Below are 21260 nucleotides of genomic sequence, written 5' to 3'. Positions count from 1 at the left end.
TGTGAGTTTCTGCAACATTTTCCAGAAACTCACAACAGCACAAAAATTATCACAGTTGGCATGTTTTGTTTTTCGGCTGTTCACTTTGAGCTGAGGGCTTTTTTGTACAGTTCAGAGAGCACATTCCTCAGGATTCAGCAGCCGCTGGTTGCCTGTAGGGGTCATTGGAATTCTGGGAGAATAAAAGGGGAAAAGCACACATGTGCACCCGCACACAAATATGCACACTTCAGAGTGGAACATCTAGTCCATTGTGTAAAATTTGTGCCCCATCTGCTGCTGCTATTCTCCAAAGTAATAATAATAATTATTATTATTGTTATTTTTATTATTATTTTACTGTAAATGAGATGCATCAGTAGCTGCAGTCTTGAACTGAGTAATTCGTCCTCCACTGGTGTGATTAAAACAACAGAACCCTTCATCCTAATGGTTCCTAGCATGTGTGTTTTGATGCAGGCCGCTGAATGGGGTACATGAGAGAATCAATGGTGTCAGGTTAACAGTGTGATTTACTTTGCGCTGAGAGCTTGAGCCTTGCAGGCACAGCACCTTTCAACTTTATAGTGTGTGTGCGTGTGTGTGTATTGGGGGTAGTATATTGTACATTGCCTGTTAGCGCATGCACTTAAACACACATACGCACACACTCAAGCTTCTCAGCCGATTCCAGGTGCACTTTGTTGATTTAAAATTTATTGCTCTCACCTACACACCATGCAGAAAATAGTTATGCAACACACCATCCAGCCCACACTTGCCTGCAAAAGCAGTAAATGTATCAAATGGGAAGAAAAGAAACTACTTTGTGAAGCAGATTTGGACTAACTAAGTACTTTCGGGTTCTCTCTTATCTTAGTGAGCCGACATCGCCGGACTCCCAACCCAGCCTGCGAAGAGCATCAACGACAGCAAGTTTTCTCCCTTAGGGTGAGTGCTTGAACCTAATCCCCCTCATGTCAACTCTTTAACCTGTGGAAAGATTAGAGCAGTATTACGTATATCTTTTCATCTGTTAGTATTTAGATAGCAGTAAATCAAAACGTGCATCATCCGAAGGTGTGTTAAGAGTATTTTATTTCTATGTGTTTGGGTGATTGTATTGTAGTGGTGGGGGTCACAGGGTTCTCATTCCTCCTCTTCAAATGTAACAAATCTTCATCTTGTCCACGCTGATAGAATTCCCCCTCCACTGGGCAACCTTTCCATTGTGCCTGTTTGGTTTTCACACCCCAAGGATTTTCAATCTACTCTCACTTAGAAGTTATGCACTATGGCTGGCAAATGTGGCCAAGCTGAGATTTCAGCTTTTCTTATTGTTTTGATGATCTCTTCATTAGAAGTTGTTCAAAGATGAAGCTGAATAAAGTGTATCCTTGTTTAGACCTGTTAGCAATTATGCAAAGAAAAAAGATGTAGAGCACAAACTCCAAAGGTATTTAAAAAGAAAAAAGTTTTTATATTTTAGATATCTTCTTTTCCTTTTGTTCTCTTCTAGGATGAAATATGCACACTCTGCATCCATAGAAAGAAGAAAACACACTGAGTGAGGTGAAAAGTGGTAAGTGAAGACCATTTTACTTGATCTTCTGCATGCGTGATGTTGTGAAAATGGGTGTCAGTCAGTAACTGTTGAGTTGATTCAGTTTTAGTTAAATATTTTTTGTTGTTGGAAAGAAGTGTGGGAAAAGTATATTTCTTTGGTCAAGGAAAATGATGTGAAATGATGTGGAAGCACCACCTAGTTAAGAACAACAGGCATTAAAAATGAACACCCAATACATGCAAATGAATAAAACTGCAAAATCAAAGAAAGCCCAATGCTATTAAGTAAATTTAAAAAAAATTCAACGTACTGTTGAACAGATTAAAGTTTAGAACTACAAGCAACTGTAGGCAAACTCACATATAATGTACATCTATTACAAGTTAATTGGTGAATGTGGTAATAAAATATTTAAGATATTAAAATGTTTTTCAGAAATGCTACAAAAAAGTTCCAGAATAATTTTTTTTTCTTTTTTCTGCCTGTATGGAGTATAGGATTGCATAAAAATCATCTTCCCCACCTGTTGCTGCACACAGCTGACCAGCTGGCTGTAAAACAATTAGAATTATTTGTTAAGATCTGATCATGTGAATTTTAGAATCCAATTTTGTTTTGTTTTGAAATAAAGTGCACCAGCTTGTGCAGGTTTTTAAAACATGTGAAAAGGATGAGATTACATCAAAGCACCTTTCTTTAACCTTTATTCCATTTCATGGAAAATATTTATAAAGTAAAAATAATTGGCATACTTAATTTTGACAGAAAAATAAAAAAAGGCATTTGACCTGCCAATTAATGACTAGATCAAGAAATCTAATTAATTCCACTCTTACAATGAGTCTTTTAATTGTTTTCTGTTTGTCATTGCATATAGACATAGAAACAACTGAGCATATGAACTAAAAAACTTTTTTGATTCAAGTTTCACTTTGAATCAAAAAAGTAGTGCTTGTACTTTCTGTGGTTACATCCACTTCCCTTTTAAGGTAATCTAAACTCTTGACATAAGTGAGAATGAAGCAGAAACATATGAAGCAGAAGCTTTTAGGTGAAGATTTATTTAGCAAATTTGTGAGATGCTGAACTCTCCAGCACTGCCGGGTTTCTTTAGTCCAGATTTCCACCTAAAAGAGATTTAAATATTAGTTCTTAATTTGTCTAGTACTTCAGTTAAATCTTCAAAGATGAATCCTTTCTGTATATCTGCTGGCCAGAAGAAGTTCTTCTAATCATTGCAGAAAAGTGTAATTACCCTAACACTGCAAGCCACACTTGCAGTGTAGACATACAAAAAAAGGGAACAGGAAAAATATACAGCAATTAAGTACATCTTTTGGTTTCTTTAAAGAAGTTACAGTTTGGACTCAACAGCCCTCTGCTCACATTTCCAGTCTGAAATTGATTTCTTGTCATAGATCAGAGACCTCTTGTCATTCCATTTTCAATCCCCAAATGGTTTCTCTGAGCTGCTAACTGTCATCCCTGTGAGTGGGCAAACAGGGGAAACCTCCATGGGTCTTTACCCTGGGCACTTAAAGCAGCCAATGGGGTAAAGGCAAAAATCAAAGGGACTTGGACCATTCCCCATTGGTAGCCTCTATTGTGTGGCCGGTTTGGGATTGGTGGAGAAGATGAACACTGGATAGTGGGATGTGGGGGTGGCTGGAGATCAGGAAAAGTAACCCCTTTTTTTCTAATCCTTATCCACCATTAACCCCAGTGCCCCACTGTGTGGCTAAGATCAGGGCCCTTGGTCAATCCCCCATTCACTTCCACCCAGAATATTTTAAAGTTAAGCCCTGATACTTAACAAAAAAAGTCTTACTCATCAAAGGTTTACTTTCCCTGCTTTCCATCTCTTTGCTTTTGCTCTGCTGCCATTCTTGTCTCTATGGTCTGCTGTTTTGTCTTTGCACTTGGGGAGAGGGAGGTGTTGAAAGTTTTGCAAGTTCCCAAGTTTCCATTTTTCAACTTAAAGTTTAGTTGGAGGTCTGATGGTGTCATGCTGTGAGCAAAGTGGAGCAAAAGTAGCTGAACCAATGGAAACCTGCCCACTGCTAATCTCTCTGATAAATAGACTCCTGATTTTATTCAAATTATTTCCATAAGGGAGGTATATTTTCCTACCTGATATTTATATCCCCAGCTTTCTTTTTCTCCTTAGACATTTGCTGATAATAACAAGACTGATTTGAGTCCAGATTTCCAACTCTGTGTAAACATTTCAAATTCCTCCTCTTTTTTTTTTCTCCCTGTGCCATAGCTTTTCCTAGCAACTGTCAGGCATTCGACACATCTGAAAGAGAAATGATTGAGGGTCAGAGTAGAAAAACAAGCAAGCATATGGAGGTGCAGAGTTGACGGACGGGAGTGAAGAAAAGAAATTGCATGGAGAGTGTTTGTCCAGAGTGCACAGTTGCCATGAGAATGGAGGTGCAAAGTAGAACAGGCTCAAAATGAGACTAGCCATCATTGCTTAAGAGAAGATAAAGAGTCTCTGTAAGGCTATTGATCCTCGTGTCTCTTATCTTTCATCCAGCTTTTTCAAAGTTCCATTTTTTGGGGGGTATTTTAAGGAAGAATGTGTACTTTAAAAATGTTCTCAGAGAAATGATAGAAAGTCTGCTTTTCCTCAGCAAAGGTGGCCTGAGCTTACTTTGGAGCCCCTCCAATTGCACTATGCACCTTCTTTTAGAGAAGGCTGACACTCTTGAAATGAGTGATTGCAAACATTGCATGCGCGACTCTAATTAAAAAAAGCATCTAGTGTTTCATGTGTTATCCTTTCCCCCCAACCTAATTGGAGAAACGTCGAGTGCGGAAGCTGGGCTGGATGGCATCCGTCCAAGAGCCAGAGATTATTGTGAAACCCAACCTGAGGCTGGGATGAGACCAGAGAGGCCTGACTTTGCGCTGAACTCCGTCTTTCAGGTGGGAAGAATTACGAGCGGCTTCACTCGCAGGTGATCGTGTCCAGTGGATCAGTTGCACACAAGTCCTGCATTCTTCTCCCAAGGTCTAAACGCTGATTGCCCTGACAGATTGAACTCGTGTGTTATCAGCGAACTGTCATGGAGCCTCATTTTTCAGACTGCACACATAGTCCAAAGTTTATGTTAGCCATTCACCAGTACGATGTTTTATAAGGGAAATTGTCATCACAACATAAACTAAATATACAGTCATTTTACTTGCTGGTGAACTATTTCAGTTTAGGCTGCCAAGACGTTGATGCTGTATCTAAAATATGTGAAACATTTTTAAAATGCTAACATTGTCTCAATGCCTTGTCTTAAACACATATATAATCAATAAAAAAAATTCTCTTTAGTATTTTATAAGCCTCAGAGAACAACAAATGACTTTTAGACTTTGGTAGGGTTCGGATTGTTTATCTAATATAAATGAGATTAATTTTCAAGTTTCTGATTGAATGTTGATTTACATCATTTTCATCTTTGCACATTAACAGTTCCTTTATCAGACGATAATAAATACATGCTAGATATAGCCTGAAGAAATCCTGACAAATATTTTATTTGTGTTTTAGATTTTACAGCTGCTATAGAGCAGTTAATTTTCATTCCCCTTTACTCGGATACTCCTAATTAAAATCTACTTAAATCAATTTCCTTCAGATGTCTGGTTAGCAATTAAGTTTACAAAAGTGTTTCATAGAAAATATTATTGAAAGATAGCTAAAGAAAGTTCTGTTTAAAGTTTTCTACATGTAAAGCAGGGGTTACAACATAGAAAGAGGAGCTTTGATGAAAATTTTGGCCTATGTGCAAAATTGATGACAAAAAGCCAATAATATTTCCCATGTGCCTATCTATCCCACCTTTGGTTTCAGTGCCATAGGAAGACACCATGCCATGGTAAAATAACAGTGTGGGGTTACCTTACACATATGTTAGTACTAGAGGTGTGACCAAGTCACTGTGTTGCAAGTCTCAAGTAAGTCTCAAGTCTCTGTCCTCAAGTCCGAGTCAAGTCTCAAGTAAAGACAGGCAAAAGTCGAGTCAAGTCTCAAGTCAGGAACCTTTAATTTCAAGTCATTTCGAGTCGTTTTTATTTATTTATTTTTAATAATTTGCAATTATACATAAAATTCAAATATTAGACCATTTGTTCTTTTTAAAATATGTATTTGAGGTTCATTTGTGATCCTCTTATTCATCTGGTATTCTTCAAATCTGTCAGAAGTAAACAGATGTCAGAAAATAAATTACAGCCTTTCATGAATTACATTTGACTTCAGTTTACTCCTTCTATTCATAAATAAACATCAACACTACAACAATCATAGTTTTCAAAAAATGAAATAAGTATAAATGAAGTTATCACAAGTAAACTCAGGAAGGTCTGGTGCATTTATTTTTCTGCTTTTATTTCTAAGTATGTTAGTTTCAGTCCTCCGTAAATATGGGACAGATATTCTAAATACAAAATGTATTTGGGACAGTCACTGTATTTGGTCTTTTTTTTTTTTTTTTCCCAGCAAAGCTATACTACTTGGAAATGGGTTCTGTGCCACATGTGACAGTCACGCCGGTCAGTGCATTAAGTCAAAAACAGTTGACTTAATGCACTGACTGCAGTAAACAATATATTGTCAATATAATTTCCCAACGTAGATGTCTTCAAATACACCAACCATCCTTAGATGATACTAGACCCGGCTCATCATCATGATGGGACAGAGAGACTCTGTTCCCTGTGTTCAGGTCCAGAATCTGCTTTCTGTTCCGGAGCCCCGCTCACTATCCACCGGCTTCCTGAGCTAACACGGTGCACATTATTTGTGGAGGCATTTGAAGGACCGGATTTATGGTAAATCATCACCAATTTAACCCGGAGTACACATGCTAACACGAAGTTAGCTAAAGTCAACTATCTTACAGCAAAAGAAAAGTGCCACCTACCGATCTTTGTGTAGCTTCAAATGCCGGACAAAGTTGGACGTCGTGGCATCTCCATCCGATATTCTCTTCTTGCATGTTTTACAAGTTGCAGTTCGTTTTTTAGTCGAAAGTTCATAACCTACGTAGCCAAAAGAAATTACTCGCGGAAGCATATTCGAGCGGTTATTTCGTATTTCGTTCCCTGAGCTCTGTAGCTTTGCCGCGTTTTTTTAAACGTCCAAATCCTGTTAATTTGATTGGTTGTGCTGCAGCTACGTACACATACATACATAAGGAGAGAGGAAAAACATAGTGACGGTCTGCGCATATTGATACGGAATGAGTGAAATTAATTAATGACGCCACTTTATAAATAATGTGTTTTAAATTTTAAGACTTTGAGTAAAAAATATCAAGTCTTTTCAAGTAAACAGCTTCAAGTCGAGTCAAGTCCCAAGTCAATGGCATGAAAGTCAAAGTCAAGTCCGAGTCTTTGAGCATTTTTTCAAGTCAAGTCTCAAGTCGTGATTTTAACGACTCGAGTCTGACTCGAGTCCAAGTCATGTGACTCGAGTCCCCACCTCTGGTTAGTACTACACATTTCATATTCACTTTGTTCAACAAATATTCCAGGCTACCACAAATTTATTGGACCTATCAAAAAAAGCGGATGCCTCACTCACCTTGGCATACTAGATGCCTGAAAATGATGGCAAAACTGTCAACATGACTTTCTTTGGGCTCTGTTTGGCTAATAATTATCTAACCACTTGGTGCTGCTCAGAAAGCATTAAAATATCATCACTCCATGGGCAGTTTCTCTGTAAATATGATTAAAAAATAAAACAGAACAGTTCTCAAAAAATATTTATATATCCAGTCCAGGCAAAGCAGAGTACTGATCAATAGGAAATGGTGTCACAGTAGTTCCACTGGGCCATAAGCATACCATCACTATAGTGAAACATGGTAGTGACCGGATCATGCTGGGGGATGCTTATCGTTTGAGTCGAGAACGGGAAATTGCTTTTCACATGGTCTAAATTCAACATGAAACATTTTTAGCTAGTTTATCTTTTTACTTGAAAAGGTTATAGAGACCTAACCCAAATACTTGCAACTGTAGTTGCAGCATAAGTTGGCAGCTGAATACAAAAGCCTGCTACACTTTTGAGATTTGATTTGTTAAAAAAAAATCTTAAAACCCATCTATTATTTTCCTTCTACTTTACAAAGGTGGGCTAATTTGTGTTGTCCACCAAACAAAATCCCCCAAAACTAAATTGTAGTTTGTTTTTTAGTTAAAGTGACAAAATGTTCAAGGGGTGTAAACACTTTTGCAAAGTTTTTTTTTCTTTCTATTTTCAGTCTCTCTTAATGTAAACGTTTCAAATCAAACAACGCGGTTACAGTCGGTGGAAAAGCTTTTACTCCAGAGGCAACAAGCCAAGTCCTTTGTTCGAAATGAACATTTGATCGCAGCTTGAAAAGGGATACCAGTGGCAGCAAAATCCTACAAGATCTTCACGCTAAGACTTCCTCACCGCAGCCCACAAGCCAGACAGTGCAACTGCTCCTACCTGGTTTGAGGCAAAACGGGTAGAAAGCATTCTTGTGTGTATAGTGTGGGGGGCGAGAAACACACACAAACTCAGCCAGCATGCTCGATTTGGGTCATAGAGCTGACAGACAGTGGAATGTGAATGTGTGTATGTTGACAAACTCCACTGCACCCTGAATGGGGTTTGTGATTACACCTCATCATGCGTGTTGCATCGGCCCCTGTCCCTCCCTTCACCACCCTGCTCCCACATCTCTCCCTCTCCCTGGCCCTCGCTTCCCTTTCCCTCCCTCCCTCCCTCCCTCCTCTCACCATGGTGCCTCTTGGGCAATCATGTGGTCACACTACCTGACTCCTTGCTGCTCAAGAGTGCAGTTGACAAAAACAGCCCGAGGCCCGTCATGTGGAAAAGATTCAGTCGGCACACAGCATACATCCCACCCTCCCACCCCACGCGCTCCAGCTCCTCGCTTTTTCGTACTAACTAACCGAAGCACTAGGGTGTTTCCTTCTTCTGCTCACCTGTGAAGGAAAACGGCTTCACTCTCCTCCTGTCTGAGTGCGCGGGCTGCGTGTTTTGCATCAACACGGCCGCTGTGCGTGAAGGCTGCTTTAAACAGTGAGCATAGGGCGCCGTTCACCCTCTCCCTCCCGCACTCTGAGAGGTTCAGGCAGCTTCTCTTTGTCAGTTGAGTTGCACTCCTCGTGTCATGTAACATAAAGCTGGCGGTCAGTGAGAGCTTTCTGCTGTCAGTCAGCCTGGTGGTCTTAGGCTGTCGAGCTGCTCACCTGTGTTTATTGGACAAGACCTGCTCCACGCTACCCTGGGAGAACATCTTTTCTTCTTGCCTCGACTTTCTCCCTTCCTTTCACTTTCTCTTTTACTTTGTTTTTGTCTCTTTCTATCATTTCTTTTGTCTGTCAAGCTCTGTCTCACTGTTTCTTTTACTTCTTTAGCCCACCAGTACCGTCTCCCCCCCCCCTCAGTTTCTCTCCATGCTGTCCTGTACAGTTTATTTTTCTGACTTTCTTTTTTGGTGCTCTTCTCTTCTCCCCAATCTTCCTCTCCTTCAGCTGTCCAATTTTATTTGTGTATTATTTTGGGACCTCTTTGTCAGCCTTTCGCTTTATAGCTCTGCCATCTCTTTGACGGCAGTTTTCATCTTTTCTCCACACCTGGCCGAACACACGCACGGAGTGGCGTGCGCAGCCGCTCGACGGCTGATTGAAACTTGTGTCTCAAAGTTGCTAATGCTCACTGAAGCATTATATTGCAGATAAAGTAAATAAACTAGGCTACCAAGGGAGGAATCTCTGGGATAGACTAGCAGATGACACACACTCCTATTCACTTGGCCCTGCAGCGGCTCTCTCTCGTTCACTTACACTCGCATGAAGAAGCAGAAATGCATCAAGTGAATGGCTGAAAAGATGTCAGTGATGCTGAGGTGTGAAGAGAGCTGGGGCACGGAGATACTTTCTAAGGCTCAGGAATTTCACAAGTCTAATGTTTTTTGAGGGGCTCTCTATAGAAGTAACAGGCAGGCTCAGAATATGTAGAGATGTTCCCTCCCTCAGTAAACACCATATTACAAGGGGCATCTGTGCTTAATTTGTAAATATTAACATAATAAAATGCTAAAGTAGACCACACTATTTCCACTGTAAAATGTGTCTGTAGCGGCACGCGTTGAGGATGCTCTTTTTCATCAGGAACAGGGTTAGATTCATAGTTGAGAGGACCAGTGTATGCTTGAATTTGGACAGTCATGGAGGAAAAGATGACAGAAGTTGCAAATATCTTGGGGACAGGAGTAGAGGTTTACCTTCCAGCAGGACTACAATTGTAAAACATACAGAAACACCTACAATTGAGTGGGATAGGTAAAAACAAATTGATTGGTCCAGTAGAAGTTAACACATAAATGAAGTTGAAAATGTGCCAAGACTTGGAAATTGATGTTCATAGATGCTTTCCATCTATACTTTACAGATAGACCTGTGCAAAGTAGCAACCACGGTCGTGTTGCAGACATGATGGTGGCAGCATCATAATGTGAGGAAATCTGAACTTTCAAAGTACAGATTTAGGGGGACTTAGATAAATGTTCATCACATCTGTCAGATTTTTACTGGGAATAATTATTGGCAACCATACATGTATCAGTTTCCTTCCACTTCATAAACATGCACTACATTTTTTTACACTATCACAAAAAATCCTAATAAAATACATTGAAACCTTTGATTTTAATATCAAAAATGTTCATTGAGTGTAACACCTAACAGCAGTTCTTTGATTCTGAAACTAGCCAATTATTCTCAGAAGACTTTTATTTTTTAACGATTGCAGTTTTATTCATCTTCAGTAGGATAGTTAACATACTGGTTAAATGCACAGGTTTGAGTCTTTGTGACTTTAAAGCCACTGTCCACTAAATGATTCTTGAGCTTTTTTGTGCTATTGAGGCAGAAAAGCCACACGTCAAAAGAACTGTGCCCTCAAATTTCCCCCTGGTTTTATGTGAAAGTTTTCTCGTACTCATTGAAGTTCCATTCTGTGCTGTAAAGTGGTATAGCTGACATGGTAATACATTTGTATTGTGCCCAATGATAAATACTCTACCAGGTCTTACTCACTCCGCTGCCTCCGAATGTGTCCGGACAGAGTCTGTATTGTCAAAGGCACGGGGGGTCATTCAAATCTCACTCTCGTTCCCTTCTGCCTTTTGTCGAATATTTCTACGCCGGTGATAGTTTTCTCATTTATTTAGTGAATAGTCTGCTGGGTGATGAAGGAAAAAAAAGACTTTTGCATTATGGAAATGATGGAATGGGTTATAATCTCCCACATATTCATCACAGCAGACATTGGACCCTTGTGATACCGTCCTCCATTGGCTATTGTTCCCATCCTCTCTTTGCGTACTGTTCCGCTCAGTGGGCAAAGCAGGTTTTAATCCTGTCTCTTTTTGGAATGACAATGTTTACCAGCTATCATTCAATAAGGAGCACGACACACATCTTTCGATGTGTAAATGCCCAGACAATGAGCTGAAGTTAGCTGTGGTTGGCTCACTGGGAAGGAGGGGCGACGTGTTTAAAACATTATTTTAAAGGTCATCGATTTTACAGTTTCTCTTCGTCAGTCTTGCAAAGGGTTGTAGCTCACAATGGTTGTTTCCACTTATATTTATAAAGAAAATATTGAAAGAAAAGCTTAATAAAATGCAAAGCAAGGCAGCCAAGGACACAAGAAAGTTGCAGAAGAAGAACAACATTAGGCTTAGAATACCCAAATCAACCTTCAGAGCATAACACAATGTCTACTCAATCAAAAATGGTGATAGCTAGATCCCCAACTCAATTTTTAGTTATGAAATTAAAGATTTCTTGGCAATTTATCCAGTGGCAAAGACAAAGTCATGAGAAAAGTTGTCTGGAATTAGTATGTTAGGGATCTGACATACTGGCACCTAACCCAGGGATATAAAAGCTCCCACTCAGCATGTAATTTACCTCAGTGTGAACTAACCCATTGTGGTAAAGGTAGACCTTCTAATTTCTGGTTTGGTTTCTCTTTCTTTTTCTTTTTTTTTTTTGGAAAAAGTATAGAATGGACATTAATTATTTATGTTTAATTCTATGTATATTTTTTATTTTCAGTGCTAAAATATTTTTGCCTTCTAATTTTGTTAATGCTATTTACCATCACTTTTCTGGCCTATGTTATTGTATTTACTGTTAAACCCTCCTCTTTCCCCCAAAACTGTTCTGTGGTTTTCTTGGCTACTTCTCAACATGCTATCAAGCTAATAATGGTAAGAATCAATTAAAACTCAGCTGTTATTTGCTGTATGTTGCCATCTTCATCCTAAGCCCGTCTATACTGTTTTCCTGCCGTTTTGACAGCATGTCAGATTAGTACCATTGCGGCTAACAACCATCAGTGTGTTTTTCCCCTTATGTCAGCTACCATTTTCTCCCATCACCACTGATCCGCTGCCATACCACCAGCATGTGTCTCTTGCTGTTACGTGAAGTAAGAAAATGAAAAACAATCACCGCAACCTCCTGCGACCCCCTCCTCACCAACCCTTCCTGACGTGCAGTCAGTTAAGTGGTTTGTAAGATGTTTAATTACCAAATGGTTTAATTGTTATTCATGTCATCATTAGATGTATGATATTAAGTGAATTGCTTCCCCTGGGTCCCAGTGTTTCACAGATCAATAGATTTAGATGGGACTTGAAGGGACTTGGGGGTGGGTGAGTGGTGGGGGGGCAGTTTAAATCACTTCATATGAGTACACCCATTGTCTCTGTGATGCACGCAGACGACATCCACACGCTTATTTTTGCAGCGAGCTATTATATAGGTGTAATTATGCTAATTTCCACATCTGCATGCATCGGGATGTCACTTTTTAAAAAGAAATATACAGCTTCTGGGTTTATTTTGATAATGGAAGGAAATTAAACAATGAACGAGGCTAAGGCACCACACAATTTCCATCACTGGAGTGCTTATCTTTGCACTTTTGGACAAGGTTGTTGGTATCGAGCTTTGTGTGAAGGCATTGTGTAGATCTCTAATATGGCACGGTACACCTCTGAGATCCAGTAGCCAGCAGCTTTGTATCGCCTGTGTTACCAGCGTGAACATGGCTGAGTGGTGATCGGGGCTGCACCAGAAGCTTCTATTAACTGCAGCAAGCACTACTAGCTGAGTTAATTGTCCATTATCTACTATTATCTAAGCCATTCCTCTCTTTTTTCTCTTTTATTCTGTCTCACTCGGGTCTCTACCCATCATTCCCAGTTTCACTCAGTCAGTGCGCTGTATCCACTTCCTTTTTCTACTTTAGCTACACTTTAGCTACACTAAAAAAGCATGCTGGCAAATCCTGGCAACTGGGTTCAATGGTAATAATTCCCTTTGTTCCAGAGGTTGCTTGTACAGCAGAAAGTACCACATTTTCACAGTCTTATCATCTCGCTACTCGAACAAAACGTCCCCACGTTTCTTCTAAAACCATTCAGTGCACTGATGAAGATTAGTCAAATATATAAACAAAAATATCTTTTTGATGTTTACTGAATCAAACCAACTTATTCTCCATTCATTTTGATAATGTACTGTAGCTGATCTGCTGAGTTCTTTGAGGAATCCTCAGTACTTTCACTTGATGGCACTGTTTTCCTTCTTGCTCCCACTGAAGCAACAGGGCATGTTTTATGCATGCTGGGCACAATGTGGGGGGGAAGAAAGCACGGCTGTGCCACAGAGATGCATCTCTTTCGTTTCTCTTCCTGTCCTCCAAGCTGCAGAAGTCACATTAAAATCATTACAGCTCAAGTAAAAGGGTTGAAATACAAATACACATTAACTTTTGTATATTTTCAGGTGCTTGCAAAATATAAGCATCACATGCATAAAAAGTTGAAAAAAAAATAATACAATGAATCTTGAGGAGTTTGAAGTTGTTTTTGAACTAGAATAATTTTTTTTGTCAAAGTAAATGGACAAAAAAAAAGTCAAAGCATATTTCTTAATTTTATTTGACCTACATGTTTAAAATTTAGTTACGCTTTTGGAGGCTCTCAGTTTAGGTTGAGTTGAAATTGACAAATTGGCACAGTTTTACGAATTAGTCATCTAGGGTAACAGAAAACCGAGAATAATTTTGGGTTTATAGCAGTCTGCAGAAGTATTAATACACTTAATTTTTCTTATTTGGATTCAGAAATAACAGTCTTAAGCCTTTTTTTACCTATTGGAAATTAATAATCGATAAATATTGGAAAAGGATGCACAATTTTTCACATTTATTTTATGCTACCTCATTTACTTTGATTTGCATAAATAAACTAAAACATTTGCATTCAAATGTGAACTACTTACATGTTGACCAATCTGGTTAGCGATAAAGCTGTGGAGAAGTTTGAATGCAGATTTAAGTTATAAAACATGATTCCAAGCTCTGAACTTCTCACAGAGAAGTAAAGAAAATAGAAACAGCATGGCACAACGGAAAATCTAAGCAAACTTGCAAGGACAGCATTATTCAGAGACGCAGCCAAGAGACCCATGCTAACACTGGGGAGGCTGCAGAGTAGCTGCTAGCCAGCGTTAACTATGTAAGGAGCTAAAAGCAGGAGAAAGCTGGAAGAAAACCTGTTAGAGGCTGCCAAACACGGGAGTCTGGGGTGGAGATTTCCCTTTCAGGACAATGACCCAAAAACACACAGCCAGAGCTACACTGATTGGTTTAGATCAAAACATATTTATGTGTTAGAATGGTTTGTGGCAGGAGCTAAAAACGTATGTTCACAATTGAGTTTGGCGTTTCAGTTAGGGGATTCTTTTTACTTAAAATGTGCTAAGCAAATACCAAAATATTAACATCTGTAATTCCAATAAAATATGTTAGTGTTGATATTTTAATGTAGAGCTTTATTCACAAAGTATACACATATTTTCGTCTTGCTACCTTGTGTTTATCTATTGCATGAATTCACACTGAAGTTTGTGGTTGGAACAAGACAAAATATGAGAGGACATGAACCTTTTTCACATTTACAGTGCCTTTTGCAAGGTACTATAAAGAGGGGGCCGGATAGATGAATGGGAAAACTACGGGGTGGTGATTGGTCAACATCATATTAAGTCCTCAAAAAATAAATGGTTCGGCATTAGGAAGTGTTGGCCTGGTGGTCCCGCCTTGTGAGCAGCCTGTAAAGAGGCAATACATCATAGTAAAAAAAAAAAAAAATAACCAGAGCTTGTATTTCAGCTTGGTGCGCATCATAAATAAAGGTGGGCCATGTATAATTGAGGCTCATGCGTGAGGAACTCGGCTGGAGATGAGAAATGGAAATCTGTGTACTGGTAAATAGATAATCACACAAAAGTAATTGAGGTTTTCAAACCCCAATCTAGTCTGCCAGCGTGAGCTCGTTTGCATGTTAATCACGTCAATGATTTCCCTTCATCACAGGGAAGTCCATGCACACTTCCATAACCAGCTTTTAATTGCATTTAAAATGTCACAGAGGTGGAACACATGTAATTTAGCCAGAACTGTGTCCAAATTAATGGGCACTATTGAGACGCTCCATTGGACAGGGTCGGAAATGAGAGAGGCTGTCCATTGTTTGGGTCTTTATTAGAGATGCTTTAGACTTCCTCTCTCTCTATGATGACATCTCTGTGGCATCTTTTGAAGTTTATATCAAAAATTCAAGACGAAATCTGAGGGGGAGGAATAAAGAAATTAAAAAATTGTTGATGACTCAACCTTGAAATGCATGCCAACGTCTTGCAAATTTAGCAACTTGGATGGACGGTGGAAAGAAAGAACCCCAAAAGTAAAAGAGTTGGGTTTTAAAGAGGGAAAGAAAGAGAAGAATAGTTTATTTTCTTTCATCACCAGGTGTTCTGTGGCGTATAAATTACCGAGATGATGTTTCCATAACATAGCTGAGGGTACTCCAGAGAGGGGAAAGCTGCAAAACAGACCTATTTAATTTTTCATAGAGGTGGACCATCAGGAGCCATAAGCCAATATTCCTCTTCCCCTTTTCCAGATGCCTTCTACACCACTATATCTTACCAAAACCCAAGCCCCTCTTATTTTTTTTTTTCTCTTTTCAAAAAAAGAAAAAAGTTCTGCCGAGACCTACATGAAAGGAAGGAACTGTTGAAATGTTAATTTTACCATCTGCTGGCGAGGTCTGCTACCTTTTCGTGGATGTGTGTGAGTCACTGCGTGCGGGCGTGTGCGTGGGTGCATGTATGTGTGTGTGTTTTCTTTTTTCCTGCCCTTTTTTTTTTAATTCCCTGTAGTTCTGTTCTGTTTCATGAATGTGCTGCTATTTTGGCTGTTTGAAGTCATGGGGTCTCTGTGAGTGTGGCTTTGACTGGCTGGAAAATACAATGCCACATGGTGGATGGTGGAGAGTTTCCCATTAGTTTCCTGTTTAGAGCCCGCTCCCCTTCTGGTAACCCAGTTTTTTTTGTTTTTTTTTTATCAGTCCCAAGGTTCCTGTTACTAGTGCATACCCACCTCCGGAACACGCTGTGCCGATCCCTCTTGCTTACTTGGGCTTGCCCTTTGCCTCTTCCTCCTCGCCATGCACATCTTCGGGGACCCATTTGTTGTGTTTATCTTAATGGTGTTGATTTTAATCACTCGTTTACAAGACCCAAGGTTCTTATTTGACACAAAACTTTTTTTCCCACCTTGAACGCATATACGAGCTTGCCGCAAAAGTATTCGCACCCTCTATGTTTTTTTGGGGTTTTTTTTACTTCTTATTGTGCTACGATCACAAACTTTAATGTATTTTAGTGGAATTGTCAAGTGGAAGGAAAATTATTCATTGCCTTAGAATCTTGTTTCCTAATAGCATTCTAAAACGTGAGATTTTTATTCATTTAATTATTAGTCCCTGTGCATCAAAACATTGTAGAACCCACCTTGCCTCACTGCATGATGCTGCTATCACCCTATTTTTTGCTACCTTACCTTACACCATGTATTGAGGCACAGGGAGTAAATATTTTGTAGAGCCAACATTTGCTTATAAATAATCACCCCAGCAAGAAAAAATTGCCTTTACCGTGTTTATGCTTTCTTTGTGTCAGTCTTTTGAGTCCATGCTGAGTTAAAGCATAATGATGCACTACTTTGTGTTTGTCTATTCCATAAAATCCTAGAAAAAATACATTTAAGTTTGTGGTTTTAAAGTGGGAAAAAAAAGTCAAAAACCTGTAGGTGTATGAAATATGAAACACATTTGCGGTGAGTTGCTTTCATGTAAGCTGCACAAACCCAACTTATATCGAACAGACATTTGTCTGTCAATGAAACGTAAGTTCCCGTTTTTAATCTTCGCTACACTTTGTTAAAACTAAAGGTGCGCCGTCTAGATTGCTGTGAAATATGTTGCCAAATGGCTCAAATCCATTGTGAGATTTGATAGTTGGCTATTAGGGTGAGGCATCCTGTGTGCAGAGTTGCTTAGCATTTTCCTTGGCTCGGACCAGATTGTTTAGTCTGCTTTCATTGTGAGCTGTTTCTGAGCTGCAGTTGACGGTTGTTTGCAGAGCACTGGGGGGAAAATGTGAGAGGGGGCCAGCACCTCTCTCTATTTATTTATTTTCCCCGTCCTTGGAGCTGGAATCTGATTTGTGTTCTTGTTGCTCTATTCTCTCTGAGCGGTTTTTTAAGTGTGGCTGCTGAAATCTAGACTCTGTATGACCTCACCGCTCGGCCTGTGTTTCATTAATGACCAGCCCCTGTGGTTTGGGGAGAGGAATATTTTTCATATGACACCGCCTTGCATTAGTGCAGAGGGGCAGCTGCACAAACCACAAAACCATCCAATTTTGTGGCTTTGAAAGGTGTGAAAAGTTCAGCTCCCTATAGCAAGTCTTGCATTTATAATTATGCTCTGTGTGTATGTGTCAAGAAGCGGAACTACTGAAGGCTTGTAAAAAGAACAAAAGGAAAAAGTCACCTGCTAGAGAAACATTTGTCTCTCATTCTCCTTAAATTGTTCAGATATATTATATTTCAAGCTGAAACTTTCACACACTTATTTAACTAACTTTGAGGAGATACATAAAACACAAAGCTGAATTTCAAAGTGGACAATTTAACCTTTCAGAAATGTTTCATTTAAGCAATCTCTGGACTTTAATATATATTTCTTTCAAAGTGCCACATCTGGCATAAGAGGTATTTCTTTGACAATTGATTGATTTCCCAGACTTGGATGGAAGCAACACATGCAAGCTACGCAGCAGTTGACTAAGAGGGGGTGCAACAATTCACAGACAAGAGTCCTAAGTCTCTGGAGCCTTCCTCTCCATGCTCAGACACTACTGTAAGTCTTCTAGGTTACCTCGCAGGAAATTGAATATCCGAAAGAAAACCTCAGATTTGTCCCATCTGAAACGGAGACCTTGTGCTGCAAAACTCTTCCTCTCTTTGACCTTTTAAGCAACTTTAGCGCAAAAAGGTTTCAGCCCTCACCCCAAAAACATAAGACAACATATGTGTATTTCCGAGCCACTCAATTCGGGGTGGGGGGTATCTTATGCTTGTGTCAGCTCCAAGGCAAGAAGAGGTGGAACGAGGAGAAATTGAGGTTAGTCACCGAGGCTCAGAGAGAATGAACAAAGGAGAGGATTACCTAATAGCCCTGCTATGTATTTGAAGTAGAGCCTCGTGTTTGTTTGGGGAGGTTTTTGGGAACGGACGTGCGGGGAGATGTCTCAGAGGCAGCTGATGGGTACTTTTAAGCTGTCAGAAACGGCCCTCTTTCACCATTTGTCTTCTAAAACAGACAGCAGCAGGCTTAAACAAAGGACACAACAAGACGATGCTGCCAAAAACTGGATGTTTTCTTTTTTTCTTAAGTTGTCCAAATGCTGAAAACTGTTGCCTCCCACTATAATTGGGTGCCTCCTTCATAAATTAAAAGTCATCAGGCTTAACAAGTGTAAACCGCAGATGCACGCTCGGTTTGCTATTTTCAGGGCGTAGTGTCAAGAGAACTGTAATGAGTCTGCTCTTTACTTGGGAATGTTTGTAAACAATAATCTAGCAGTTTGTCAGCAAGAAAAGAACTACCGTATTACATTCATGCCAGAAATGAATTCATAGTCACAGCGCAAACATCATCAGCCTGGCATAAGCTGCTTAATTATATGCCAAAACTCCATAAAACAAATGGAGATGGAGACATCTGCCTACATCTGGAAGTAATTGGTTCAGTTTGTTGTATCATTCTATGCGTACTCAAAGGAAATGAATGAATAAAGTTTTGGAAAAATGCTCAGGAATATTTATAAACCCTGTGCATTTCTTTGCACTAAATCTGGATTGCATATATTTAGAATGTGCATTTTTGTTGTATAGATTTTAATTCTTATCCTTTTTGTCCTAGTTAAGCCACAAAATTCTGTGTGTTTTAATGAAATTTCACGTGATGAGCCAAATCAAGTTGCATTGTAATTGTGATATAAAGGCTTTAAGGATGGCACGATTTTCAAAAGTTTTTGCAGATTAAAATAAAAAACTATGTCATACATCTGTACTTGAATAGAATCAGCTGATTACTTACGGAAATCTTTTTTAATTTGCAGACATCATCGTGAATACATCATCCCCCTGGTGGAACACGGTGGTAGCAATGTGATGCGCAGATGCTAAATGCAGGGCAAGTTATCTTTGAAAAAAATAAAGAAATAATAATAATAAATCAGTCTATTTAGGTACAAACCAATATTTCATCAAGCTTTCTGTTCTTTTTATTTTGTTAATATAAATAATATACACTATTGCTTGTGGTTTTAATGTGTCAAAATGTGTGAATATTCAAGGATGTGAATACTTTCACATGACATGTCAAGACGAGTCGTTCCATTAATTTAAAAAAATATATATTTACAGAGCTCTTTTTAAAAAAAAATCAGCTACAATCATCTTGACTCTCCTTTGATTATATTCTTTTAGAACAGATATGAGCTTTGATTCTTAAAATTCCTTGTGCGCCTTTTTAGTTTGCTAAATTGTACATCTAGTCCTATTTTAAAGTCATCAGCGATTGCTTTTTTGCCACTCAGAGCACTGAACATGGGCAGCTTTTAAAGGTAGTGAGTAGGTCTGATAAGTGGCTCGATTCTTGTACCAAAGCATTTTTACTGAAGGTTTAATAGCGCCTGTATAATGAATTATAATGTATTCTTTCCAATTGCAAATTTTCCTTTAATACAGCCTTTCTGCTATGGTGAAAAAGTCCATCTGAATATTATTGTGACCAGCTTTTAAATAATACAAATCAATTGCATGATTTTAAGCAGTTAGTTTCCGCCAATGCCAAATAGGACGTTGCTTGTATAACTGGATTCGTCAATCAATTTTTAAGCGGGGAATTATTTTTCTTTTTCACCCCAAAAAGGATTTACCGTGTTTGCGGTACATTGTGGTCAGCTCTAAGTAAGCTGTGTGCATTAGAAGAAAATGCAACTATTCAGGTGAACATTTCAGCCGAGTTCAAACTCGTCTAAAAAGCAATGCGCTTATAACCTTTGCTGTTCCGGTTTAAATGGAACACACCTTTCAATGAGGACGCGCGGGCAGCCCATCATCAAAGTGAAACTTCCAAAGTTCCGCTTAACTTGTTGCCGAAATAGTTTCTCGTTTTCAAGAAAATTGCCGTGCGCCAAGTGTGAAGACGTGTATCAGGGAATCTTCCCCGGAGGAAAAAAAATTGACACTTGCATACTTGTCTTTGACCAAAGTGAGGCTTTCTCCCACTCCAGGGAACATATGCTGTTTAGGAAGATATAAAGGAGTAATTTTATTACTTGGTACATCTCCCCTCTGAAGCCATTTCATTTTTCTTTTCAGCCTCCACAGAAGCCTTTATTTGATCTCATATTCCAGGGTATGACTGCCTCAAACCAGTTGGACTCCGTTTATTTTCATTTGGAAAACACATTTAGTGTTGAAGGGATGTCAAAGAGTTTTAAGTGAAGAGCAGGGGGTTCAGGTGTGGAATAGACCAAGGCAAGTTTCTCTACATGCTAATGTCCTCCTGCAGGGACTATTTGGAGCGAAACTTGCAATTTTATTTTCTCACATTTTTATACGGGGTCTATTCAATATAATCAAAAAAAATTATTCAAACATAACCACTGTGAGTCTTTTTATCCTTACAAATACTAACCTTATTTCTTGAAAGTGCAAGATGAATCTTTTTTACACTACACTACACCACACCACAATGTTAAAGGTTAATTAGGATTTTTCTTCTTTTTAAATTGTTTGAACATACATTAGAAATGCAAATATTTAGCTGATCCCGTTCTTCTACTATCTTGGATTTTAGGCGATATTTAAGAGAGCAGTTACTGTAAAACAGGATTTTACTCATTTAAAATAAAGTCTAAGACCCAGAAGCCTCTACATAAGTATTTCCAAATAACTCTGTCTTTGTTGTTTCATAAAAAAATTACTATAAAATAGAACAACTTTGCTGTGAAACATTCAGACATAGAGGTACAGTTGAGCCCAAAATTATTCATAATCATGGTAAATTTAGATTGGATGTTTTTTTCACTTCATAATAAAATGGCTTTGACAAGAAATGAGTCAGGGGTTTCTCAGAGAATCAGATAATGTAAAATGAGTATGAATTTTGGAAATAAATAAATAAAATTAATGTAAAAA

At 38.9% G+C, this 21260-nt stretch overlaps 1 protein-coding gene across 5 annotated transcripts in view; it reads left to right on the top strand.

The window, feature by feature from the left end:
- foxp2 (forkhead box P2) overlaps window positions 1-21260 on the top strand; it is a 118150-nt gene that overhangs the window by 9055 nt on the left and 87835 nt on the right. For 4 of the 5 annotated variants that reach the window (XM_032589151.1, XM_032589155.1, XM_032589150.1 and 1 more), the window contains exons 2-3: window positions 860-930; window positions 1499-1561. Coding sequence is in view for 1 of the 5 variants with exons in the window: in XM_032589156.1 (XP_032445047.1) it covers window positions 11833-11835 (3 nt within the window). In the remaining 4 variants the exon portion in view is untranslated. Of the gene's footprint in view, window positions 1-859; window positions 931-1498; window positions 1562-11826; window positions 11836-21260 lie in introns of all 5 variants that reach the window. The other variant, XM_032589156.1, reaches the window with a different exon arrangement.

The sequence above is a fragment of the Xiphophorus hellerii genome, chromosome 17 (assembly GCF_003331165.1).
Source record: "Xiphophorus hellerii strain 12219 chromosome 17, Xiphophorus_hellerii-4.1, whole genome shotgun sequence".
Classification (NCBI taxonomy): domain Eukaryota; kingdom Metazoa; phylum Chordata; class Actinopteri; order Cyprinodontiformes; family Poeciliidae; genus Xiphophorus; species Xiphophorus hellerii.
The sequence above is the reverse complement of the archived record's forward strand: the minus strand, read 5'-3'. Positions and strand labels throughout refer to the sequence as shown.